Source organism: Hypomesus transpacificus, chromosome 17 (assembly GCF_021917145.1).
Source record: "Hypomesus transpacificus isolate Combined female chromosome 17, fHypTra1, whole genome shotgun sequence".
NCBI lineage: Eukaryota > Metazoa > Chordata > Actinopteri > Osmeriformes > Osmeridae > Hypomesus > Hypomesus transpacificus.
In genome coordinates, this window is record NC_061076.1 from 12,238,380 (window position 1) to 12,266,291 (window position 27,912).

The following is a 27,912-nucleotide window of genomic DNA, read 5'->3' on the forward strand; positions in this document are numbered from 1 at the left end:
TTAAAATTTTACATTTCAAATTGAATTTTGGTATCTATTTCCTGGGGCATATTATGAAAATTAAATTTCAAATGTCTTTTTCCGTTTTCATTTTAATTAAGTGAAAGATAAACAGTCTTAAAGAAGAAAGTTAAAATGCAAATAGGATGTTTGATTACTAATTTCATTTATGAGTCAAATAATGCAGCCACATTCTTAAAATGAAAATGCATTTCTGGAAATGCATTTTCATTTGAATTTTGGTCACAATTTGCTTCCATATGGTTCATCCAATCACCTGCCAAATAATATATGCAACTTCCGGGGTTTTTTTCTCCAGAAGTTTCTGTCCCCACCAGTGAGTTTTGACAGTTGGTTGGTTCTGTTTAACCGGTGCGTGAGCAAACTGGCATTATTAGGTAAGTCACAAAAAGGAAGAGCGGGACTTCTTAAGTCGATCCTGCAGTATATGAAGGATGCTTTCATTTAAAATAATGTAAACATGTACAGGGTAATGTTTCATGTTTTTATTAGTGACATTGCCCCCCAAAAAATACAAGTTTGTGTGAATATATATTTTAAACATTGAGTAAGTTTGTTTAAATATAACCTCTGTGTTCCTCATGGTATACCATGGAAACAAACACAGCTTCCTTTTACAGTACAGTTTTAGCTTACTTACTGAGTAAATAGCCATGTGTAACCTGGTATCACTGTGAAATGTATATTACAAGTTCATAATTAGAGTACCGTTGACAAAGTAATATTCGCTTACAAAGGATATGGTAAGAGCCTGGTAACACCATGGGAACAAACACAGTTTCCTTTTACAGTACAGCTTACTTACCGAGTAAATGGTCCAAACATGCGCAAGAACTTACCCAGTATCCAAGAAGATTTGCCATGATAGTAGAGGAAAACTTTTCCTGCAGAGGTTGTTACCAGCCAAGTAAATGAGTATGGCCATCATCGATAAATGTATCTGAAAATATATTTTATTGGAAAGAACGATCTTATTTTCTAATTAGACGTGGACTGTTACCGACATAAACCTTAGGTAACTGCACGGTAATAGTAGAGCTTTTTTCTTAATAATTCTGCTGGAGCTTGGCCGTCTCTACCTACTAAGTAGCAGTGGTATTTAACCAATAACACATTATAATTTACCATATGTATCTCCTGTAGTTACCAACGTACTACCAGCGGTATTTAAATAGTAATATTTATAAATTTCCAGGTAAATACTAAGTTTTGTTTTTTGTCTTTACCTAATTATGACCAGTGAAAATTACCCAGTAATAACCAGCACATTAGTATTTAGTTAATGGGTAAATACTTCGAATTATCTCTGTATTTACCACCTTGGTACCAATCGGTAATACCCAATAATACACAAAACATAACCTTTATTTTCTACGTAAATACCTAGTACTTAAGGGACTGTAAAAGGAAGGGTTACCAAAAAGTTTGCCTAACTGGTTGGTTGTCTGTTGGAATGAAAACGAAAGTACCTTAGCTCAAGCTGCCGCGCTGGTAGACAGGTTTGTTCTGACCCATAAAACTGTGTTTAACCTACCCCATACTGAGTCTAGGGTGTGCTCTACTCTCGACTGCCCCTACGCATAAACGCCCCACAATGTCTCCTGTGCTACTATCCAATGAGGAGTGGGAATGCTTCTATTGTAACTGAAAAGGACATGTTTTTGCTGACTCCACAATGCCTGTCCGTGACTCAAAAACCTGTGGGGCTGGTAAAGATCTTATCGGCTGCGGCTGAACAGTCCCCTGTACCTTTTCTACGGTACCGTCTCACTCACTGTTTATTTTGAGATGCAAGTACCTGTTTGTATATTGAGACACTGGAGCCTCCCAGTCTGTGGTGTATCCCGTCTGTTGCCTGGGTCTAATCAAATCAAACATATTTGTATAGCCCTTTTTATAAGCAACGTCACAGAGGGCTTCTCATACGCCCACTCACAAAACTCACTCAAGGAGAACAAATTTAAGAAATCTTTGGAGGAGCAATTCAGTGAGGGATCCCCTCCTCCAGAGACGGTTGGTGAAAGAGAGGTGCAGAACAATGGCTTAACATAGTCGTACATCAAGAAAAGTGTCCGTGGGTGTTGAAACGCATAAATCCAGTGTTCAACTTGGGTCAGTTTGGTAAATGTCAGTTTTAGCATTGGTAGCCACAGGGCTTAGGGGCGTGTGATTGGGGCTGCATAACAGGCAGGTGGATGGACAGGAGGGGAAGGGACCAGGAACTCGCTGTTGTCCGTCAGGGAGACCGATGTCCTCTTGGGAACTAGATCCAGCTTTGGCAGACTGTCACAGACTGATGTCCACTGGCGACTAGATCCAACGTTGGCAGACCGGTGACCAGGCAGATGCTGACAGCTCAAACCCCCCACAACACAGGGGAGGTGTGGAGGGGGGACAGAGAGAAGAGAGCAGGAATTACATACTATCCCCATCCATACTGTTTCCCTCTCTCCCAGCGCAGGTCACGCCAAAGCAGAAATGTGGCGGATGCATGAGCTTTAGAAGTAGCCCAAAAACATACCTCCCTCAATCGACACATTTTAACCGCGACACTGTTTTCAAACTTTCCCAAAGATGGCTTGAAAACTGATTTTGAAACTCTTGATCTCTTTCCAGAATCTCAGTCAATGCACAATTAACAATAGTCATGTGGGCAACTGGGCTAGGGCAGAGCTCATGTTTAGCTGCTTGCAAAAATAACTAGTGAATATAGCTGCAAGCAGCGATGCGGGTACCTCCGCAAAATGGCAAAATATTATAAAAAAGTACATTGTAGAAGGTCAAGAGTTGGACGACAAAAGAGCAAAACTACTTCATGTAGGGCCAACTACAATAGGCTGAATGGGGATTTGAACTCATGAGCATAAGGTTACAAGGCAGCCTCTCCATCCTCTCTGCTACACACCAACTGTTGAAAATGTATGAGTAGAAAGGGCAGAGTATTAGCTTTGGTCAGCTTTGGGACAAAGGTTAAGAAACGGTTGACATTTCAAAGTGGAATTGCGCATGGTATTTCATAATGATGTCATCCTGTTTAACTAAACAGATATTCAAATTTAAGACAGGCTAAAAAACTGCTGCTGGATTCAAACCTACAACCTTATACTTTGCCGGTCACTGTCCCAGTCCATTGAGCTATTCTCAGTGTTGAATATTGTCATGTTCAGTTACTCTATAAAAAAGTAAGCTGTTTCTTCTGTGGTAAGAGTTGTTAGATTCAGCCAAAGTTTAAACTACTCAAATTCAATCATATTTTGACATACCAAGGTGAAATTGTTGATGGTACTTCAGAGTGATGTCATCTTGAACCCAATAAGGTTTGAAAACCATCAGTCAAAATGATATTTGATTTATTGACTCAAAGATATTGAGGCAATGTGGACGTTTACATAAATACACCCCTTTCAGACATTTTGTATTACATTTCTCATTTCATTTCACCCTATATAAAAACACACCTGCCCGCACACTATCCCAATCCATGCCGTTTTACTCCCTCCCAGAGCAAGTCACGCCAAAGCAGAAATGCTGCAGCGGACGCATGAGGTTTAGATGTCGACTAAAATTTGCCTCCCACAATCAAAACACATTGATCGCAACACTGTTTCGAGAATTTCTCAAAGATGGCTTGAAGACCGCAATCCAGAACCACAGTCAAATTACAATCACGAATAACCTCAAAGGCAATAATTCTATGACACAAGTTGTGTGTCACACAACCCATGATCTAAGTTCTTTGCAAGTATTACCTTACTACGGCCGACACTCACTTCCGATAAAACCACACAACATGCACTCTCAGGGTGACCAACAAGATTATTTTTAAGCAATAAGGTAGGAGAGGCAGTACATTATCGTCAAAAATGTACGGGTTCCTAACAACATCCTGGAACCCGTACTGCCTCTCGTACCTTATTGCTTTTATAATACGGTTACCAGCGAAATTATAAATAATTAATAAATAGTAAGCTGCCTTTCAGCACAAAATAATTATAGCCAACAAACGTGTATCGCATTTCAGTAGCCGAGAGAAAATAGTCCCGTACGTGTGGTTGTTGTTATGCAACGGACAAACAACATTGTGAACTTCACGTTTGTTAGCCTAGCTAGATCTTGTACCATTTCATTCATTCTCAATGCTCATTTTATAAAAGTTGCCTTTAAACTAACAATGACAATGGGACACTTTCAATACAATAATATTTAATTTAAACATCAGGCCTAAACATTCCAAATCAATCATAAATGTTTCGTAGGCACTTGGTATATGCTAGCTAGCTAGTTAGCTAGCCTACATGTGCTGTAAACTAGTTACGAGTGACTTGGGACTCGGATAGACTACAGTAACATTAGGCTGTTGTTAAACTTAGCTTATGTTGATTTGGATATCTCCATTAACTGTGCATCCGTGGAAAACGTCGTTTTAAGAAGCCAAGACCAGGTCATGTAATTACGTGGCTACGACGCTAAAATTAAATAAGTGGATATCTAGTTAGCAACTAATGGCTAGACCAGAGCTTCCGTCCAACGTTTCAGTAGCTAGACCAGCTAGTTAGCACTGATAGCAGCGTCCCTGAAGCTCAGATTCCGAGTCGAGTTCCATTAAGCTATTTCGTTGCAGTGAATGGGTGCAGGCACTCATCGGACTTAAACTCAAATATCTCAAAAGTCCCAACTGGAAAATGTTAGCGGTTTCACAGTCCTGTAGATGAAATTTTCCTGAACAGATTGACATCAAGTAAAGGTTGTGGCATTAAAGTTCAGGTTAGTAGCCAAGGGTGTAAAGACTACTCGGCTAATTACATACGTCTAACTGTTAAAACGCCAGTGCCACATTCTGGACGGTATTCACACTGGCATTTGCTCAATCCTAGTTTTTGGGCCTACTAGCTTGCATGTTTTTAGATGTTTATCTGCTACAAATGAATGAGTTGGGAACAAAATACTACTATTAAAGCCCAATTTATACTTAAGTTGCAGACACTTTTGAAAAGGTCGCCGACAGAAACGGCGTCACGGGCGACACTTTTAACCGTCACTTGAAAGTGTCGCCTACCAGGAGAAATTTCTACTGGCGCTGATGTCGTCACATAGTGTCGCGCAAGTGTGATTGGCTAGATAGACGGCACGCGTCGTTGACTGCATTGTTTTCAATTTTCAGTGAACGCTCAACAGCTGTTTAAGATGGAAGGAATAAAGGAGAGATTGGCAGAGCAAGTTAGAACATATCCACACCTTTATAATGCCTCTCAAAATTAGCTACAGCCATTTTCTCTGATCGATCACCTAAGCTACAAAACGTAAACAATGTAACCATGGCTATGAATGTAATGGTAAAATGATTATGTTTACGTCTCGCGAACCTTGAGCACAGGCGACTGTTTGCCGAAGTAGAAATGCAGCAGCCTGGGCGACACTTCTTTTTTTTTCGTCGGCGACCATTTCAAAAGTGGCGGCGAAATAAGTATAAATTAGGCTGAGTTGTGCCCTTTGCGCCCCTCCCCCCACCTGTCACAGGGCCAGGATGCTGTAACTTGCTAGCCAACCTTTACTGAGGGGACTGTTTGAACGCGCTGGAATAAAAAAATGTTCATGTATATTTGAGACCACAGATTAGTAGATGTACGTTTCCACTATATGTTAACCGATTTTAAGGGCGATCCGATTAAATGAGCGAAAAAAAAGACACATCTGTCCATATTTTGGTAGTGAAGCAGGAAGAGGAATGCTCGTGGAAAGCTAACTGACTGTGTATAGCGATGGGGAGTTTATTAGCACTCAAAATGTAGCCCTAAAACAGGGGCACTCCTAGGACATAAGCTCGATTATAAAAAAAATCCCCCAGCTGGGAAATGTTCGCGGTTTTCAGTCCTGTAGAGGAGACCTTCATGAACACAATGACATCAAATTGAGGCTGTGGCATTGAAGTTCAGGTTAGTAGGCAATGGCTCAAAGTACTCTCAGCCATTTACAGACCTCTTAAAATGGGAAAACCTCTGTGCCACATACAGGATGGTATTCACACAGGGATTGGCTCTAATTTGAGTGACAGGTTGATTTACCAATTGAAAAACTAATCTGGGAATTCAGATTTTTCTAAACCGCGTCGCGTACAGCATTACAGTAAGCTACACTGGTTTAAAACCACAGGTATATAAGGAAAATTGTACCCATGAATTGTTTACTAGTAATATAATGTCATAATAAATCATAAAAGCTTCATCGATATGTGAGGCATGTTTATTATTTTAACGATTGAAAACGGATGTATCACAGACCGCTATCGTATATGTCGTTCAACAGAGGCTAATTACGCTAACGACTCAGTCATCAAACGAAAATTGACTACTGTTTTTGAAAGTAAATGTACTGATAATATCAGCGTACATCGTATTGTACATTTAATATCACAATTGTGTTTTTTATCACAATGTTAAATGAGCAATAAGTTCAGTTTGGCATTTGTTGACGCTTGGAACTCTCCATTGTGATTACATTGAGAGTAGAACGTTTGTCCTCCCTAGTAAATGTAAAAAGGCGTACAGTACTTTATCAGAGCCTGTTTAAGGAGAGCCTGCCCACTCCCTATTAAGCCCCATTGTCCCGAATTTTGTTGCAGTTCCACCAGAATCCAACGGGGGGTGATCGTGGTCGAGTGCAAAATGAATGTGTCTATGGAGCTAAACGGCTAAATGTGTCTCTTTCGCCTGATTGTCGTTGATAAATCTCAGATTTGATTATAGTTTTTGCATGTTCAACATGGATTACAGGTCAAAAGTTGAATGAACGAGTACTTATGTCCTTTCAATTTCTTACAGGGTAAGTTGTTGTTGCCCATAACACGCTAGCATTCTGCTAACGAATGTTGATTGGTTAGTGAAGGACTGACTACGACCAGAGATCCCGCTTGATGGCATCCGAAGCAGAACCAGAATGTCAGAGCTTTAGTGTTACGAATCCCTCTGGAAGGCAGGGTAACGTAACCCGCGGCAACTACTAACCGCGGAACCAGGTTTGAGGAGCGTGGGCAATAAGGAAAGCGACACAGAACAGCCGGGGTAACGGAAAATATAGGGAGTTTATTTTCTCCTCACACATACCAATGTAAAGAACAGGAATCACAGGGCACGACAAAGACCAAACAAGGGGGCTGGGAGAAAGGGGCTGAGCGGGACCAAAGCAAAGAAATCAAATAGGCAACCTCCCCACCCCTAGCCTGTCAACCGCCCCCAATACAAACATATCTGGCACACAAGTAAGGTGCCCTAAACAAAACAATACAGGCGGTGGTCCGCCCAGGGTCTTACCTAGGGTGTATAGACAAAGTCATCCTACGGGTAGAATGTAAGCCCACAGGAATCCCCCCCAGGGTTTAAACAAACGGCACAACACTGGGTATACACAGACCATTTAAACCATACATCACCCAGTCAAGGACTTAATGGCAACAACAGACAAACCCTCCTCCCAACAGGAGAGAACGAAGGAACTTAAATAGCAAAGGAAAACCGGGCGGGGCAGGAGCAGATGTGTAATTGAAGGTAATTGAGTGCCTCCGATTGGCTACCACGGATTGGACCACAGGAGGGCAGGACCTGGAACCCTTGGAGAACAGACATGGACAGGACAGAGGGCAAACAAGCAGTACAAACAGGGAGGGGTCCTGGAACGTAACAATTAGCAACATTAGCAACAACATTAGCAAGCCAAAACTCTTTCTAGCATGTGTATTGACAGGGAGAGCCTAACCTGTCAGCTGTGTTGTCGATGCCTCGAGAGTAAAGTGGAAGTAACCAGAGCTTGCCGTCAAGCAGTAGCTCTGGTCGTACGATGTGTATGACGTCAATGCCATTTTCAAAGTCTTTTTAGAACAGAAAGGCGACTTAAAAAAAATTGTAACACCAAGTGGAGTGTATTTTTTGGCCTCCCTTTTGATTTCAGAATTCAAATTACAGACAAAAAATTATATCCTGAGAAAAGTGGATTTTGAGGGGTATAGCTCCATAGACCTCCATTCTGCATGCAGGCAGTCAGGGCAGGCCAGCTGGATGAAGCTGTCCTGGGGTCAGGGCTGAAGAGAAGCTGTCCAGCTGGAAGGGGGTAGTCCAGCAAGTTCAGGTAGTTCAGCATCCTCTGTTGAACTCTGTTGAGCAGGCCTCTGCATGACCCTCCAGACCTGTAAAGTGAAGAAAGGATCCATGTCAGTTGTGAAAAATGAAGCTTTTTACATCTCTACTTGACATAAACTACAGTTTTGACTGTGAAATGCAGTGGCATTACTTTAACTTGAATCCAAATGTGGTGACCTGATGGAGACCCGGCCATGCAAAGTCACTCAAAACATTTGGTTCGTTTCCAGGCTCTGGCCGGAGTATTTAGCGCCAAACTGGTCAATATATACAAATCTGACAAAAGACCAGCTCGACCTTTGCATGTAAACAGTGATTCTGAATGTCAGAGACCTTTAAATAGGCTGACCGAGTGAAACTAGCCTGGCTAACGGAGTCGCTTTCTCAGGCAAATGACGAATGAAATTCAAGGTGGCAATGTGTACATTTACATAAATACACTTCTTTCAGCCATTTTGTATTGCATTTCTTATTCCATGTCACCCATGTAAAGACATGTATTGTACACATTTAGAACAAATTTCAAGTCGATTGGATCTATGGTTTATGAGTAGAAGGGTTTTGAAGGTTGTACCAAATTTGGACTGTACAGCAAAATCTATCATGGCGGACTTTATGGGTTCTTGAAGCTTTTTTGTTCCCCATGAAAAATAAGGCATGAATACCAATTTTCAGGCATTATAGAGTAATGGGGCGCTGGGGAAATCACGTAGACTTTGGGCGTGTTTTATAGCGTCACCTATGGACGTACATGGGCCATTAGCTGTCTGGGAGTAATGAGTGACCTGTTGAATCATTGGCCAAATTGGAAAAAATCCGGTCCAGCACTTTTTGAGCTATTGAGCCATTTAACGGAGAAGATATAGGGAGTCAGATGGCTGAGCGGTGAGGGAGTCGGCCTAGTAATCAGAAGGTTGCCAGTTCGATTCCCTGCCGTGCCTTATGACGTTGTGTCCTTGGGCAAGGCACCTCACCCTACTTGCTTCGGGGGGAATGTCCCTGTACTTACTGTAAGTCGCTCTGGATAAGAGCGTCTGCTAAATGACTCAATGTAAATGTAAATGAGAAGAAAAATAATAAGAATAATAACAAAAACAATAGGTTCCCTCCTACCGGAGGAACCCTAATAATACAGCAGCCGACTCTCTGGTCCCATTAAACTACACAACATGCACACTCAGGGTGACCAACAAGATTATATTAACTAACAAACAATAACATTACAAACATCTACCTCAGGGGTGTCCAAACTTTTTTCAAAGAGGGACAGATTTGATCATGTGAAGATGCCCGGGGGGATGCCCCATAGTCCCTTCTGACATTTCTTTTTACCATAAAAGTTACATACAAATAACACACAATTTGCATTGTCAAAATTATCTTTATTTTTCAAATGGCAATGTAACCAAATAGCAGGCAGGCAGGCGTGGACAACTCTAAAAAAAACAATTCTGCCTTTCATTCATATCTGGAGAGTCAGATAACATTGAACAAACTATATGGAATACCTTAAACTTCCATGAAGTTGATACATATATTTAACTCATTCTTATTTTAAACTGAAGTTATAAGTAATGCTGTGTGTGTCATCCCCCCCACCTTCCCCCGAAACCCTATATTTCTGAGCAGGTTAATGTAATAGTCTAATAGCAAATGTAATATTGGACATATTTTTGTCCTATTTCCCCTAAAGTAATACAGTTAGGCTACTTAAAGACACCTTCCACTCATAAAGTATGTTCTGAATGGCATAAATGCTGCCAATTAATAATTGACGTAACAACTTATTGTAAATTGTCATTAGCCTAGTTTATTGATTAAGGTAGGCCACTCGAAAGCATGTATAATCTCTGCTTCATTTGATCTTGATAGGCTAAGCATTCTGTAGCAAATAATAACAATAAACCCACTACTTATTAATTAAAACTACTTCAGCATAATAATGCACTTAAAATACAAACGTGAGCAAAGGCAGCAATTGCTATCGAATCAACAAACATGTGCAATTTAGCTAGCAGGTGAAAAATACAAACAACGAAAATCACAAGCTAACTTAATTTAAATGTGCAAGAACTATAGACTAATACAATAACAGGCTTAACCTTTAGATGCGCAAGTTCTAAATATTACCGACGCTTTTTTCCAAAACGGAAGCTAGCTAGCTTTAGTTACCTTCAGTTACCTAGCAACCTAGCATAATACTCGTAGCAATGCTACTACCTGCTAGTGTTACTTATTAGCCTCCTAATTGTACATTTTGAAGCCATACTATAGCGTTTGTCATATAGTTTTTGTCTACCGGAAAATAGTCGGTTGGAATGTTCAGTCACACGTGTGACGATAATCTGTGGTAGCCTGGTCCTAACCAGACCCTCGTACATTTCATTTGTACAGAGGGTCTGGGATCGCTCCATTGAAAACCGTTAACTTCCTTGAAGGCGGGTCCTCTGTTGAAGTTTAAAACTATTTGATCTGCCCAGAACCACTCTGATCTGCCATAACCAATCGCAAGCGTTCGCCTTAGCCAACTCCTTCACCACTACTGTAACGGAGCTAGCTGCCGTAGCTGAAAAACCCTGTGCGGAGGAGGGCCATAACATCATGGCCACCAACAAATCTCAGCAAGGAATGTTCTTGCTCCGGCTTTAACTTATGGTTATCCGGCAGCGTTGCCACTACCGCAGAATATTTTCGCTCGCATCTTTCTCCGCCGCCATTACTGAACTACTCAAACTAGTGCATGACATTAACGTCATCGTTTTCAGCCACTCCCTCTGTTCGCTGATTGGACCTACAAAAAAATTGTTTAGGAAAACCGACTTCAAAGTCAAACTCCCAGACCTAGTACAGAAGCAAAATCCAAATTGAGCGGAAGTACGTAGGAGGGCAGAGCCAGGCTAACTCTGTGGGGCCTGTGGTGGAATTTCTACGATTGAATGTCTGAAGTCAGAAGAATTTGTCTTTATCTGTTTATTTTTGCAAACAAGGAGGAGCAGTTCTAAAACAGGATCATAAATGATGTCTGGAGTAGAAGGGCTCACCAAAGGTGTCATGATCTGAACACTCTTTTACACAGTAATTCCAGACAGTTACATCATTAGTTCAATAGTTGATGTCTATCAAAAGAGGAACTCTTGAATAACATAAAGTCAAAAGAGAAATAGGTTGCAGAACTGGATACAGATGCTCAATATTAAAAAACAGAGCTTAAGACAACAGAAGGAGACCTTGTCAGCAAAAACCCCGGGAGAATGGGCAAAACAACCAGGGTTAAACAGTCAAATTTTGTTAGACGTTTGTCAGCAAACGGAAACTTAAGCAATACTGTCTTAGGCCTAAAGGTTATGCTATTTTTACAGAAGTTAAAACCTCAGCAATAATTGTTCTAGGCCAAAGAATATTATTGACATCTTAAAGAACAGTAATTTTCTATTACAATTCCCCCCTTTTGATCAAACCCTTGATCAACATTAAAATGATATAAAACAAAGAAAATACAACTTCATGGAATACATCAAATGTGTTAGCCCTATTACAGTTGCAAACACATCATCATTAACCAGTAGAATAAGCAAAAGCTGTAATTGCGAGACATAGACGTTTCTGAGTTTTTGAGCAAGCAGAAAAGTATACAGAATTTTTTTTACCATCTACCCGGAAGGGCAGAGAAAACACAAAGGTGTCCAACATATATGGAAATAAAAGGACAGTCACCTATTATAATCATATTCCAAATAAAAGTTGGTCGTGATAAACTAATAAGAGCACTTACTCTAGGCTGATGATGTGCTACACAAAATGTAGGAAACAAGGGGAAAATCAGAGCAATCAGGAGACAAAGAAATGTAAGTGTCATCAGAGGATACAGTATGTAATGTAATATCAACATTATCATACGGGCCAAAATGCAAATATCGTAATTCATAAGGGGAAAATGTCCAAGCAACAATAGGTAAACGTTCCAACAAATCAGAATGTGACACAATCATGATCAAAAACAAATTAGACTATAACCGAGGCATCATCGAAGTTGGAATCAGAACCAAAATCAAAGTCAGATGGACTTGCCCAGGGCCTACAAAGGTCAGTCGGCAGAGGAGCGAGAGTGGGGTTGCGGTCAGTAGCCACAAGATTGAGGAACTGGGTGTTAACAGATCTGTCAATGGCCTTAACAATCATCAGCCAGAGTCAGCCATCCTAACTGGGGAAAATACTATATGAATCTCATTATCATCCCCATCCTTCCCCACCACGTACAGTACGTCTGTTGTTCTGGAAGGTTTTAGTCAAGGCGGGTGGGTATGTATGAACAAGCAATATTGCAATCATTTTTCACTACTCTTAGATATAGAACAGTCTCAATTCTGGCGAGACATGAGTGTCACAGGACAATCTCCTTCTGTTATGTTGGTCGGGCCATACATCGCCACACGTTGATCAGTCTGATCCCTTGGGAGTCTCACCATCTGAGATATTGTACGGTAAGTGAGATACCACAAGAGTGGGGATAGGATCAAAGTAAGGATCAAGGCCAGCCCCATCATGGTACCCAATCGGGAACGATTGCAGTAAGTTTTCATGGTGGTCGGCGGTCCAACGTTGTCCCTCGAAGGTTGCTCGGTGACAACACATATGGGTGTATTCTCTGGAACATGTATGTGCATTATGTATTTCGCCGGTGCAGTTCAGAGCAGCGTACTTCGTACACTCTAGAACTGTGATGAGTCAGCGCAGTCCTGCTGTGCAAGTGCTTGACAACTGGGTCAAGTTTAGCAGGGAAGTAAGCAACCGGACATTGCACGCCCCCATGCTCTTGCAGGAGAACAGAAGTCATGCACCCATTTTTCTCATGCACAGCTTGAATGAAAGGCCGAGTTGGATCTGGAAGACCTAGAGTGGGTGAAGACTGCAGGGTTAGTTTCAGTTTACAAAAACTGTAATACGCTTCCGGTGTCCATGTAACTTTGTCATTTGAGGAGGGGCCCTGGCCATGAATCAGTGCACTGAGTGGGGCCTCCAGGATTGCATAATTTTTAATGAATTGTCGACAGTAAGAACAAATTCCAAGAAATGACATAACTTGCTTTTTTGTAATTGGCTTTGGGATGTTTTGAATTGCTGCTATTCTCTTGGGAGAGAGGGATTTGCCCTCAGCTGTGAACACGTCCCAAAAATGTTACAGACTCATTAACAAACTGCAGTTTTGACAAACTGGCTTTGTGGCCTTCTGAGGCTAAATGTTTAAGCAAGGTGATGGTGTCTTTTCTGCACTGGTCAGCAGTTGGCGAGCAGGTCAGGAGGTCATCGACGTAGGTTAGCAAAACTGTTCCTGGAGAAAGTGTCTCAAGTTCAAGTGTCGCAAGGCTGGTCTTTATGGCCTCGTTGTAGATTGTAGGACTTTCACAGTAGCCCTGACCTAACCTGGTGGAAGTGTAAGCTTTGTCATCAAAGTTGAATGCAAACCAATACTGGCTGTCCTTATGAACAGGAACACTGAAAAAGGCATTGGCCAAGTCAACAACAGAATAGAATCTTGCTGTGGGTGGGACTTGTGATAGAATGGTTTAAGGATTAGGCACATGTGGAGCACGTGGCTGCAAAGCAGCATTGACAGCTAGCAAGTCCTGAACAAAGCGCCACTCAACAGGAAGGCCCACTTCACAAATCTTTTTAACAGGAATTAAAGGGGATCTAACAGAAGATGACTCACATCGCACAATAACTCCAGCATTAAGCAAAGACTCAAAAACAGGTCTGATACCGGCAAAAGCTTCAGGTTTAAGTGGATATTGTTTTCGACAAGGCCGGAAATCAGACTTTGGAGTGATAACCACTGGCTCACAGTTCTTGAACAAACCAACATTATACTTGCCAGTGGCCCACAAAGTTTTAGGAACTGAGTCAAGTGCTGGGTCAGGTGATAAAATCAGACTGTGTCATTGTCAGAACAGGCAAGTGAACAGAATCCTTTACTATTTGTACGTGACGGACCACAGGCACATTAGCAAGGAAAGACTTCTTGAAACAATTCATAGTAATGATTAATGATTAAGAAACGTCGGGGTCGGTTGTATTGACCCAGTCAGTGACTTTCAAACATTCAGCAAGAAACGGGTCTAAATCTCGCCAAGACATGTTGGAACTCTTGACCAATGAGACATGAGAAGTAGAATCACAAACATCAAAGAAACTTTGTTGATCTTGTTTTAACAACACTTCAGCAAACCAACAAAAATCCATATAATACACATTAACAATCTGATAACTCTCTGATTTTACAGCATGAAACCAGCCGGTTTCATAAGCTGTATCTGCTCCAATACTAAAATGAGAAGTATGATGCAAATCATCCAGCATCATAAAATCAACATGAACAGAAGAGACAAGTGACCTGGCTATCTCTAACAGTCTCCCCCCCCCACTGGAGGATCTGTTACTTTCCACTGATAGGCATACAGCAGATCTGTCTGACTTGAGAGTGCCATAGTACAAAAAACCTCTGATAATTCAGTAACCTTGATGCCCTCTGGTGTAGACAACAAACAGATACCCAAACGACACATCAAATCTCTACCCATCAGATTAATAGGACAATTCGATGACAAAAAAGAATGCTTCAAAGGGTCTCCGTTTGGAATGTTGCAGGGTAAGGGTACAATAAGATTTTCTTTAACAACCTGACCTGAGGCGCCCATTGAATAAACAAAACGACCACTAAGCTTGGGCGAACTGGGGAACTCTGTACTTTTAATGACTGAATTTGTAGCACCTGAATCTACTAAAATTGTACTAGGGCGTCCTGCTATCTTCATGGTAAACTGAGGAAAACTTGTATGCTTCAGGTGAGTAAGACAAGTGGGTTGGGGTTCAAATTTTTCTGATAAAATTGAAATACATCTGGATACTAGCTGTCCCTCGAAATTATCAGCAAGCATTTCTTCATTGCAGTAAGCCGTCTCCAGCTCCCGTCTCCTGCCCCCTTCGTCAATCTGATGAATGAAAGCCGTTCTTCTGGTGGGAAAAGTCATTCCTCTCCGCCGTCTTGATAGGACAGTTCTTTGACCAGTGTCCTTTTCCCCAAAAATTGAAGCAGGTATCAGGGTCTGTGTGGAAATGCCGACCCTTGTAGTCTCCACTACCGCGCCCTCGTTTTCCCCTCCTGCCCCTCTTGTTGAAGCCGCCTCTGCCACCATGTCGCTGGGATGCGGTCTGAAGAAGAGTCAGTGTGGCTTGATGAAGTTCCTTCTCGGCTTTGATGGTTCTCTGTTGTTTCTTGGCCATCAACTGAGTTTGGTTATGTCTACTGGGTCGTCGTAGTTCATCCAAGCGGGCTTCCTCATAACAGACACAGGAGAGTTTGACAGCAGCAGCGATCTCTGGTAACAGTCCATTCAGAAAGGCAGAACAGAGATGGGTTTCCCAGGGTGTAATCTGGTCGGTGTTGTTGGTTCGAGAAATGCCGCTGTGGGTGGTGAAGTCAGTTGCCTGAACAGAAGTTGACTTCCCCTGTCAATACATCTGGCAGGATCGGGTGTGGTTAGTTGGAGAAGAGTTCCTCTTTCTGTGGCGGAAGAAGGCCCTCTCTCAGCAGTAGGAATTGGTGTTGGTTTTGTGTGTGGTCTGGTCGTGGAGCTGAAGGAGGGCTGGAGGGCAGGAAATCCAGGTCCGAGCGCAGCCTCGTGGCACTCAACTGTGGGTACAAAGCAGAAGACATGCGCGAGTGTGTGTGCGCCGGCATGTATGCTGGACATTTCCCTATCTCTTCATCCTGACATTTGTCTGGTTCAGTTTTCAATACCTTCTGTAGTCTGGATCTCTCCCTACGGTCAGACTCTTTGTTCCACAACTCAAAACATTTATTGTGTTTTTCAACCATTTCTAAATCTTTCATATTCACTTTCTTTTTTCCTCTTAAATCACTTTCTTGTTGCATCAGTTTCTTTCTTAATTGACTCAGCTGGTTTGTACTAAAGGATCCATTTACAGGAAAACCAAACTTTTCTGACCAGACATGCAAACACTCCAGGCTATCTTCACCATATTTCTTCCTCATCTGGTCCAGTTTAGGACCTTCAACAGGCCTAGCCTGTTTACTATTACCCTTTCCCATTAAGGCTGGGCGGTATGACGGTATATACCGTGCGACGGTAGAAATGTGTCTACCGGGAGAGATTTGGATACCGTTTCAACCGAGGTATACTTTATACTATATATTTGTATTACACGTGTCAATTAAATGTCTGGTTGTTGTATTGTATATAAGCCATCATATAAATCGCATTCTGGCGATATTCAGAATTGTAGTTTAACTTCTATTTGATTTGCTATTTTCGTTTGACCTGAAGCGCATTTGCGTTGGTCTGACGGAATTTTCGATGTGGAGTGTATTTTGTCTAAGCGGACCACATTCATGCCGATGCTAATTACTTATATATGTATATATATAAGATGTCCCATTCTGCAGGTAACCAATTCGATTTGTTGTTCAAGTTTTATGTTTCGCGCTGTAAAATTATTGTTGTAAAATTACACTGGTGGCGTTGCTAGGATTCTTGATCTAGGATGACTAGTGAAGGGTAACTACTTACTGAGAGTGAGGTCATGCCGGGAAATATCAAACTGAAACGTATCGACCGAGCTTTAACGAGGTACGCCGAAACCGAAGTTATATGGATAGTAAAAGTCAGACTGATCACTTTTGCTCATTTTGACATTTTCGTCGGAGGGCATTACGGATCCGTATTGAGCTGTGAGTCGGTCACCACGCGGATGGCATGACTGCGCATCAGCCAATCGGAACGCTCGAACTCGTAGTCTTTTGTTTTTAATTCAAGTGTTGTTTCATATGAGGCAGTTGTTTTTGTTTGTAATAAATAAATAATAGAGTGTGATGATGTACGGACTCCGTCTCTGTCGGAGGAAATTAGTGCCTTTCCCCCCCCCTGCAACTAGGTTGGACGAAATGAGCGCCCTTCCCCCCCTCATCTAGGTTGGACGAATGAGCGAATACTGAGCGCTTGCATAATCGGTGCATCTGGCTAAAAGCACAATTCCCACAACTCCTAAAGGCTGCCCTCCTCGACCTTCTCGGTGAAGAATTTGCGTGTGTCAAGTAGGGTGACCACCTGTCCCGCTTTGTGCTTTATCGCACAGCATTTTCAATATGTGAAGTGCAGGATAAGGGATGAAAATTATGTGCGACACAAAGCAAAGCTCGACAGGTGGTCATCCTAGTCTCAAGGGGCAGAATTAGTCTGAGAATTTGGAGCGGGCGCGCAGTGGAGCAATTCAATTGAACTCAATCATACATTGACATACCAAGGTGAAATTGTTTATGGTACTTCAGAGTGATGTCGTCTTGAACCCTATTAACTTTGAAAAACCATCAGTCTAATTATATTTGATTTATTGACACAAAGATATTGAGGCAATTTCAGCCATTTTGTATATAATTTCTTATTCCATTTCACCCTATATAAAGACACATCTGCCCACACACAACTTCCATCCATGCTGTTTCCCGCTCTCCTAGCACAGGTCATGCCAAGGCAGAAATGCTGTGGCGGCAACATGAGGTTTAGGGGTAGTCCAAAACCAAAGCCTCCCACAATTGACACATTTTCCCCAAGATGGTTGTAAAATAGCAGATATTGTAACTCTTCTTGAGTTGATCTTTTCCAGAATCTCAGTCAACATACATGTGGGCAACCGGGCTAGGGCAGAGCCCATGTTCAGCTCCTTGCATAAGTCGCCTATGACAGCCCTGCAGCCGACTCTCTGGTCCTATTAAAATACACAACATGCACAATCAGGGTGACCAAGAAGATTATATTAACTGATAAACAATAACATTACAAACATCTAACTAAACAAACACAACAACTGAAATCCCTCGCACGGCTGTTGTAACCGAACTATTTTCCACAAGTCTTTGCCTATTTGACATACCGCACTGCATGCTGGGTACCCAAGGGGCGCTGACCCTGATTATCTAGCAGTGCTCCGACTGTGTGATTTGAGTATGAGCTTTGGTCAGCTTTGGGACAAAAGTTAAGAAATGGTTGACATTTCAAGGTGAAATTGCGCATGGTATATCAGAATGATGTCATCCTGTTTAACTAAACAGATTATCAAAATTATGACAAGCCAAAAGACTGCAGCTGGATTTAAACCTGCGACCTTGCTCCTTGCAGTGCACTGTCTTAGCCTACTGAGATATTCTCAGTGTTGAGAACCAATGTGGTCAGTTACTGTATAGAAAAGTCAGCTATTCCTTCTGTGGCAAGCATTATAAGATTTGTCTGAAGTTTAAACAGCTGTAATTCAGTGATCTTTTGAGATATCAGGGCAGGGACAGGCAGGCAGGGCAGGCCAGCTGGATGAAGCTGTCCAGCTAGAAAGGGGTAGTCCAGCAAGGGGTCTGTGTTGCTCTTAGCATCCTCTGTTGCATTCTCTGTTGTTGCTCTCAGCATGCTCTGTTGCAGTCTTTTGAGCAGGCCTCTGCATGACCTGTAAAAGTGAAGAAAGGGTCCATGTCAGTGGTGAAAAATTAAGCTTTCTCCGTCTACAGTCTGTATCTTGATACAGACTTCAGTTTTAACTGTGAAATGCAGTGGCATTACTTGAACTTGAATCCAAATGTGTTGGAAACCCATGCAAAGTCACCCAAAACACAGGCTCTAGCAAGAGTATTTAGCTCTAAACTGGTCAATATATACACATCTGACAAAAGACCAGCTCGACCTTTGCATGTAAACAGTGATTCTGAATGTCAGAGACCTTTAAATAGGCTGACCGAGTGAAACTAGCCTGGCTAACGTAGGTCGCTTTCTCAGGCAAATGACTAATAAAATAGGCTTATTTTGAAAGATCCTATGTACTGGTTATATCTTCGGCAGGCTCCTGTCTACAAATTCAGCCCTCCCTGACGTTTTAGGAGTAGAATTGAGTGAAATGCAATTTTGTTTACACCAGTAAGCGAGCCGAGTCTGTCTCTGAGGCTAAGTCAAAACAATGTACCCCCGGGACGCAGTCTCACTCCACTTGCAAGTTTTTCACAAATCACAAAAATAATCGGAACATCTGGCTAAAAGCACAATTCCCACATCTCCTTAAGGCCCTCCTCGACATCTTTGGTGTAGACCAAACTGTAAAATGGTGAACTTATGAACGAAAGTCATGACGCGACCAAAACATGGCTGCCGCCTAAGCCTATGCGGTCTCCCTGGCGCATAGACTTTCACGACCCAAATCACAGTTCTGAGTCTACATTTCTGTGGGGAATCGCTTGTTCTCTTAAAAGCTGCCCTCTTCTACATTTTTGATGAATTCGCCGAGATGCTAAATTATTCACTAATTACACAGAGGGAAAAAGCTAGCTACTCTTCGAGTTCGGTTTTCCGTCACTTCAAACTCACAATCTAAAGGTCTCAAAGTGCTCAAACCTTCACCATAATTCAAGAGAAGTGTACTTTCACGAACTCAATCATTGATTCTAGCTTAAAATGTGTAAAAATAGAACTTGGAATGTGGCTGCCTCCAACACGGCTATCAGGCGATTCCAGTTGAAAACAACAATGAAAACCGCTGAAAAATAATTTATATTCGTAACGGCGAGCTGCAATTGGAAGCGAAATGAAACAGGAGCTAAAGACCAAGGGTGGGGCTTGGTCAGCACACCATTTCCAGAAAGGATGTGTGTGCGTCTTGCCATGCTTGCGCGTAGGGTGACTACCTGTGCGTCTAGTGTTAAGGGGCAGGATGAGTCTGTGAGAATTTGGAGCGTGCGCGCTGTGGAGCAATTCAACCCCAGCAGTTATTAGCAGTCAAATGACCCAGAAAACATTTGTAGGCATCCTCAGAAGAGGGTAAAGAGTACACTCAGCAAGTTTGGTGTGAATCCATCAAAGATTTGCTGAGATACGACCCAACTTCCTGTTTGCTGGCCTAACGGCACATTTTGATTGCCTGTACCGGGCAAACGGTTTCCTAAAATCAAAAATCATGAAATAACTTTTGTGAGGCTTGGTCTGAAGATAATCTCTGCCAAATTTGGTGAAGATTGGACAACATGTGTAGGAGGAGTAGAGAAAAATACAATTTTAATTAATTCAAAATGGCGGCCGCATCAACTTGGCTATTATCAAGAATTATGAATGACACACGGGACGTCCCAAGATATCATGAGACAAAGGAATCGCCTAATAAAGGCAAACAAATCAACAGTTATTGGCCAAAACGCATTATTGCTTCCTGCGGCTACACCCAGTGATCACATGACACCAAATTGTGTGGGTATCCTTAGAAGAGGGTTCCGAGTCATCATACCAAGTTTGGTGTTAATATCTCAAAGATTTGCTGAGATATGATTTCACTTCCTGTTTAGCGGCTTTTCTACTGAATTTGATTGGCTATACCGGACAAACGGTTGTGAGGATCAAAATTATTTTTGATAACTTTTGAGGCTTGGTCTGAAGATCACCTCTGGTAAATTTGAAGAAGATTTGACAAAAATTTTAGGAGGAGTAGGTTTTCAATGGTTTTTGATAAAACCGGAAATTGCGGAAAATCAAAACAACTGGAAATTGACGTCATAGGGTGTGTTGAACTCGTCTTGATCCAAGGAATCCATGGGTTCCTCATTTTTGAAAATGGGTCATACAGTTCAAAAGTTGCGTGTAAACACAAGTCAAACTTTGACCCTACCGGAGGAACCCTAAACAAAAAAGAATAAAACTAACAATAACAGCAGGTTTCCTCCTTACGAAGGAATCCTAATAAGAAAAGGTAGAAACACTTAAGTGGCTTCGCTGCTTGGCCACCAATTAGCTTCGCTGCTTGGCCCCTAATAAAGAAATCTTTTTTTAATCTCGAATTATCTATACTCATCCATGTAGCCTTGTTTTTAGGGCCTACTGGTTTCTCCACTGGAGTCTCTTTGCTTAAGATGCACTTAACGATCCACGACTGCTCTGGAGATCTCGTTAATCTACGAGCATTTTCAAGAGCCTCTTTAGCTACGATGGCTTTGAGAAATGGGCCGTAAAACTAAGATCCATCGTAGGATGGATTCTACAATCAACTTAGGCTTGTGATGCTTTTGGGAAACGCAGCCCAGACTTGTAGGCTACCCCATTCTGCCAGTTTTATGACTTCTGAAATGCCTTAGCTCACACGCTCGTGACCAGATGTCGCAAAGTATGACGTATACAGTTACAAGTGTGCTCGAGTTTCGGAGCTAGGTACAAGGCGAGCCCCTGTTCTGCACGAGACCAGACGAGTCTGTCTGGAAAGATGGCGCGGTCTGTTTCATGCTTGCCTCATTGCGCCACTGAGCACTTTCCATAAAATGAACAGGGACACCATCTTTAAAGAGCCAATTTGCTTGGTCTAGTTATAGGTCTATTCATGGGTACCAAAGACGTAACATCCGTGAAGCCTGCCGCCATCTTTGTGTCAGACTCAACCCATTGTATTTGTACCCAATAGTAGCTAGTTAGTCATATATATTAATATATAGTAATAATATAATAATAATAGAAATATAATAATAGTATTGTTTTCTATTGATAGGTTCTTCAAATTTAGACTTTTTAAAACTTGTATTGTCTAATTGTAGTGGTTAGTTAGTTAGTTTTCATAGTTAGCCAACGAACATGACTACGAACATAGCACATCTGAATGAAGCAGAAACACAACGATATTTAGAAAAAACATTGATTAATGGCTGCGATCCATATTTATTACTGTCAACTTTATTTTGTCCCTTAAAGTCTGCGAAACATCTGCCCCAACTGTCCTTTCCCGACATATATAATGATCTTGTAGACAATCCATCCCCATACACCGGAGATAGCCTGAAGGCTTTCAAAAGTACAGATGCATATCAATATGCAGTTGCAGGATGGGTGAACGACACCGAGATATGGCATCTGGAGACAAAACACATGTGTGTCATCACAGGACATGTAAGTAATTCAAACGCATTATCAACCGTGTTATTTTAGTGTTGGTTAAGAGTGCCAATGTGGGCTAGCGAGGTGTAGAGAAAGCTTTTAGTAAAGCGCTAAACAGCTCGCTAGCTATTAGCACTGTAGCTTGCTCAGGAGAGTTGACCTTTGATAAGACACAGCAGTTATTCACGATTGTATCAACGTGCTGCATTTCACTTAACAGGTCAGTCATTCCCAGGCTCTGAACTCAAAAGCAACATGTCCATGGATAGTGTTGCAGGAAGAAGGTACAGTGGTAATGGCACATTGTACATGTATGGCAGGGTTGGGAGAGGTGTGTTCTCATGCTGCTGCACTGATGCACACAGTTTTGGCAGCGGTTGATAAGAGAGAAGGACAGACATGCACAGAGAAGCCATGCGCATGGACAGAGCCAAGTACAAAAATAGTCAAGTACAATGAGTTGTGTAACATCTTTGCAAATCAAGAGCAAGTTGAATCTCAATACCATTTGCAGCACATGAGACCATCTGCTGGTGAGTTCAAGTTACTCTGTGAACAGCTCCACCAAAGTGAAGACCAAGAGACAAAGCCTAAGAAAAGTGCAATCCTGTCAGTCATTGAAGGCCATTCCCTCAGGTACATGCCCAAGACTGTACAATGGCATCTGCCAACTCCTCTGACAACACTGTATTCAAGCACCTGGCTTGGAATGGATTTGCCCTCACTGCTGGAGGAGGGTGCCGAGATCTTTGAGGTGCTGCATCTCACACCAGAGCTGGTAAGAAATTTAAATGGCTCCCGTTAAAACAAGTCCCAATATATTAACATCACAGAGTTCATTAAGCATCGCTTTATTTATTTGTGATAAATACATTTGTTTTGATAGTTCAATAATTTTTTGAGTGTGTGTTAGTTGGTGAGAAGACCAGGGAACAGAGAAAGTCAAGGGTGTGGTTTGATCAGAGAGCAGGAAGAGTTACTGCATCGATGTTCCATAATGCAGCCAGGACAGAGAAATCTTCATCTCTGATTAAGAGAGTATGCTATCCTCGCTCCTCTCAGTTTTCGACTGAAACGACCAGGTACAGTATATCAGCTTAAGAAGCAAGTTTCACTACTTTATCACAACAAAAGTTCGAAATAACTCACTTTTGTGTTGTTTTCAACAGATGGGGTCTAGAAAAAGAGGACACTGCAAGAGAGGCGTACCTGATGGCGATGCAAGATCTCTATGTAGACCTCAACGTTGCAGCATCAGGACTCATCATCAACCCAGATCTGCCATGGATTGGTGTATCACCAGATGGTGTGGTGACCTGTGCTTGTCATGAGCGTGGCATGGTAGAGATCAAGTGTCCTTTCAGTGCAAAGGACCTGGAACATAGCTCACTGGGGCACTGGAACCTGGCTCACTTGGACACTGGCTACTGGCTCACTGGGGCACTGGACTGGCTCACTGGCTGCTGGTATACCCCTCTCAATTTCCTCACAGCCTAAATCTTCAATAGCCTCACTTCCCTCACTTTCCCTTCTCTGACTTCTCTCAGTATCTGAAATGATGACATGGCATTGTTAGTGTTATGGGGTGGGGAGGGTGTGCAATTATAAATGTTAGATTCATTCTAAGTTCACATTGTTCATACCAAAGTTCATCATGTGACAGTAGGTGTGGTCACTGGCCACTGAATACACATGTATTGGAAGCTTTTTGGTTGTTCTCTCACTAGGACCCTTCCTCCTCTTGGGCTCAGGACGATGCAGAAATATGCTGGGAACAGCATCAGCCTTCAATTTCAGTTGGCCTTTTTTCGTTTTTGTGAATTGGTCTCCCTCAAAATGAGGGAGATCACCTGCGATGATATTGGCACAATGGCGTGAGTTTAATTTCCACATGCATTACAAACTCATAATAGTCAATCCCAATTTCATTATATACATATTACAGTAAACACATTGGTCCTTGATCCAAAGTGAAATGTATAAGGACAACTTAAACTCACACCACACAGTTTTCTATTATTGAATTTCCTTGTGACAGTCAGGTGCCTTCTGCCAACTTGGGCCATCCATTTTTTTCTCCTGTTTGTGTCTTTTGGAAAACCATACATCCCGATCCCTTTCTCAGACCGATTGGAGCATCCAAATGCTGCACAGCCAACCATAATCTTCTTGTCTTCTAGGATCAAATGAAGTGCAGGAGCTCAATCATTGGACATTTTATACTGCATTTCAACCACTATAATAATTGTGTGTGTGCCTAGGCTGAGGTTTGTGAACAGCAGACATTTAGATCACTGGATCACTACAAACAAACGGAGTGGAAGATATACTGCAACCAAATAACCTGCATATATTGGCTGTGTCCGAAACTCATTTAGACTCAACATTTGATGATGCAACTTTAATGATTGATGGATATTTTGATGGACTATTTATCACAGGTAATTAATAAACCGACTAGAATACGTATAAAAAGGGATGGCACTCAATCAGTTTCCTGTATTGACCACATGTTTATAAATAAACCAGAACTTTGCTCACATTGCTTATCTGTGCCAATTGGTTGTAGTGACCACAATCTCATTGCAATTGTAAGGAAAACAAAAGTTCCTAAATCGGGTCCAAAAGTAATAATGAAAAGGTCATTTCGAAGATTCAATCAATTACAATATGAAGATGATATTAGAAATGCAAATTGGTCAGAGGTATTTCTACAAAAGGATCCAGAGAAAGCATTTCAGTTCTTTGATAGAACTTTAATGACAATTGTAGAAAATCATGCACCAATAAAAAAGTTTACTCTTCGAAATGTCAACACCCCGTGGTTTGATCAAGAATTAAAAGATCTTATGAAAGAGAGAGATGTAGCTAAACAAGCAGCAATCTTATCTTAATTCAAATCGGACTGGCAAATATATTGTAAACTTAGAAACTTTGTTACTAAGTTAAATAATAAGAAAAATAAATTGTATTACAGTAAGAAAATTACAGAAACAAAACATGATAGTAAACAATTATGGAATACATTGAATAATATATTAAGAGGAAATAATAAATCAACAGAAAGTGAAGGTGAATATTTTACTAAACCAAGTGATATAGCGAATCATCTCAACGACTATGTCATAAATAAAATAAATAATCTTAAAAATATTACACAGTCATATAAAATAGATGTATCCACTACATTGATAAATAAGATGATGGAAGGTAAAACATGTAATTTTAAATTCAAGAGTGTCAGTGGTTCCAAAGTGGAATTACTTCTGATGAATTGTAAAAACAAACCATCTGGTGTTGACTACCATGAATATAAGTTGCTTAAACCAATAGCCTCAATCATTGCTCTTACTATTGCTCATATAATTTATATGAGTTTTATGGAAAATATATGTTTGCAAGCATGGAAAATATGTAAAGTGGTATTAATACCTAAAAATAAGAAAATGCCTTTCTCTGGCTCAAACAGTAGACCAATAAGTTTATTACCAATTTTCTGTAAAATAATGAAAAGAATTGTTTATGAACAGATTCAGTCTTATTTTTTAAACAATGATTTAATTAAAAATGTTCAACATGCATATAGAGGAAAACACTCAACAGCCACTGCCTTGACTTAGATGGTAGATGACTGGTTCAAGGATATGGAGGAAAGGAAAATAATAGGTGTTGTAATGTTGGATTTTACTGCAGCATTTGATATCATTGAACATGATTTACTGTTAAAAACTGTGTTTGACAGAGGGAAGACAATTAGTTTACTTTAATGGAAGTTTTTCAGAGGTAAGGGTTGTGGAACATGGCGTGCCTCAAGGAAGTTGTCTTGGGCCGCTCCTCTACTCAATCTTTACCAATGATCTTCCATTGGTTTTAGATAAAGCAAGCATTTCACTGTTTGCTGATGATTCCACTATATATTTAGCAGGAACTGATATTGGTGATTTAAATACAAACCTACAAAAAGAGCTACAGTTAGTGGTGGATTGGATAAGGAGTAACAAATTGATTCTCAATGTCAGGGGCGGTTTTAGGCACGGGCCGACCGGGCAGTCGCCCGGGGCGGCATTTTTTCATGTCACGTGGGGGGCGCACAAGCTTTTAAAAAAAAGAAATCTGCGCGGTTTTCTCTTATCGATCATTTCAGTTTGTGGGGAATTGGCATATTGGCGCCCCCTTCCTTTGTTTTTTTCACACCTTGATTATTGTTCTGTTGTTTGGTCCAGCACCTCAACAATTAATATAGGAAAACTACAAGTAATACAAAATAAAGCGGCACGTTTGGCTCTCTCATGTGGGTTTAGATCAAATGTGGATAAAATGCATGAAAGCCTCTCATGGTTTACAGTTAAAAACAGATTTTTGTATTCCCAAATGTTTTTTTTACACAATGTTATAACAAACAAAACACCTTTTACTGTATACTCAAAATTATCGTTTAGCAATGATATACATCATTATCCAACAAGGCATACAGTAGGAGGTAGTTTTATGATTATACCAAATCAATTCAACGTTCAGTCAGGTATAGCGCAATGTGTGAATGGAACTCTCTTCCAAATACCATCAAACAACAAAACACCCAGTATGGTTAAAAAAAATCACTTAAGAACTATTACCTTCAAAGACATTGCAATAATTAAGAAAGATTCAGTCATAGGCCTTTCGTTATATCTTATTTAAAAAGATATATAATATAAATTAATCAATTTGGGGTAGCGTAATCTTGTCAACTTTCTCTATATATATATATATTTTTAAATGTTTTCTTTTTGTGTGTGTGATTAATTGTGTTAATTGTAAATATGATTTGTAATCTGAATAATGTCTTGTGTGTATGGTGTGAAATGTGATGTCATAAATTGTAGTGTCACATGATAGATTGTAGGACCCCAGGAAGAATAGCTTTCAGCTTATGCTGGAGCTAATAGGGATCCAAATAAAACAAACAAACCACGATATCACAGACCCTTAATGACACCACATATCATGAATACTTCAATCGTCGCTGCATAATATAGAAACGTGGGCACAGACATGATCCTACTTCTGATAATCATGGCAAGGTAACCCTAACAGGTAACCAGCTGTTTTGGATGAACCCCAAACCAAGTAACCCCAAATGATGTGGTGTCATTAAGGGTCTGTGATATCGTAGTTAATATGGCTATTGCCTTGAGACAACTCCAAATACGTGATGAGTAGCCTACATTCGGGTAGTGTCTATGGGAACCAGTTGATTCAGAAGAAGCCAAATCAAAATGTTACCTGAAGGCCAACGTAGTTAACAAATATGTAACCATTCAGCTAACTTTTCAGAGCTGGTATAGCTCGCGGTGTAAATCAACGGACTTTCGTGTGCACGTATTTTTGCTCTAGTGCGATCGAATCTCACTTCATGCAAACCTGTAAATGTTTTATTTTGTCTCCATTTATTTTGTCGCAAATGGTAGTCTAATGTAGTGCGCACGTAGCCCATAGGCCTACTTTCATATTTGCCGCAGCAAATATGAGATCCGACTTGAAAATTGCCAGTAATATGTTTGTGAATTTGTGACGAATCTGGTGATAGAGGCAGACTGATAGGTACACGCACAGTTGGGGAACCAGTTAAATTGGGAACCAGTTGGGACGTAACACCGGTGCTTTGCTACTCTTTCGGACACAAAGATGGCGGCGCTTAAACACAGTGACGTCACATGGTATCAATGATTGGTTCAAGCCCACTCTCGATTTTGAACATGCCTTCTATATGTTACGGGTCCCAAGGCTGATGGGCCACAGCAACAAATGAATTTGTTGGCTGTCTC

At 41.1% G+C, this 27,912-nt stretch overlaps 1 protein-coding gene across 1 annotated transcript; it reads left to right on the forward strand.

The window, feature by feature from the left end:
- The first annotated feature begins 233 nt into the window (after positions 1-233).
- LOC124479876 lies at positions 234-24,584 on the forward strand. Its single transcript, XM_047038813.1, has 6 exons — positions 234-398; positions 22,742-22,883; positions 23,009-23,187; positions 23,275-23,571; positions 23,833-23,979; positions 24,286-24,584. Exons 2-6 carry the CDS (start codon positions 22,746-22,748, stop codon positions 24,293-24,295), a joined length of 771 nt encoding a protein of 256 aa, XP_046894769.1. The 5' UTR covers positions 234-398; positions 22,742-22,745; the 3' UTR covers positions 24,296-24,584.
- Positions 24,585-27,912: the final 3,328 nt, after the last annotated feature.

Excerpts from the sequence above, each read along its gene's own strand:
- LOC124479876 (XM_047038813.1), top strand. The coding sequence starts at position 22,746 with ATGCCCAAGACTGTACAATGGCATCTGCCAACTCCTCTGACAACACTG. Across the intron at positions 23,188-23,274 it reads TTTTCGACTGAAACGACCAG|ATGGGGTCTAGAAAAAGAGG; the intron begins GTACAGTATATC and ends TGTTTTCAACAG. Across the intron at positions 23,572-23,832 it reads GACTGGCTCACTGGCTGCTG|GACCCTTCCTCCTCTTGGGC; the intron begins GTATACCCCTCT and ends TTCTCTCACTAG.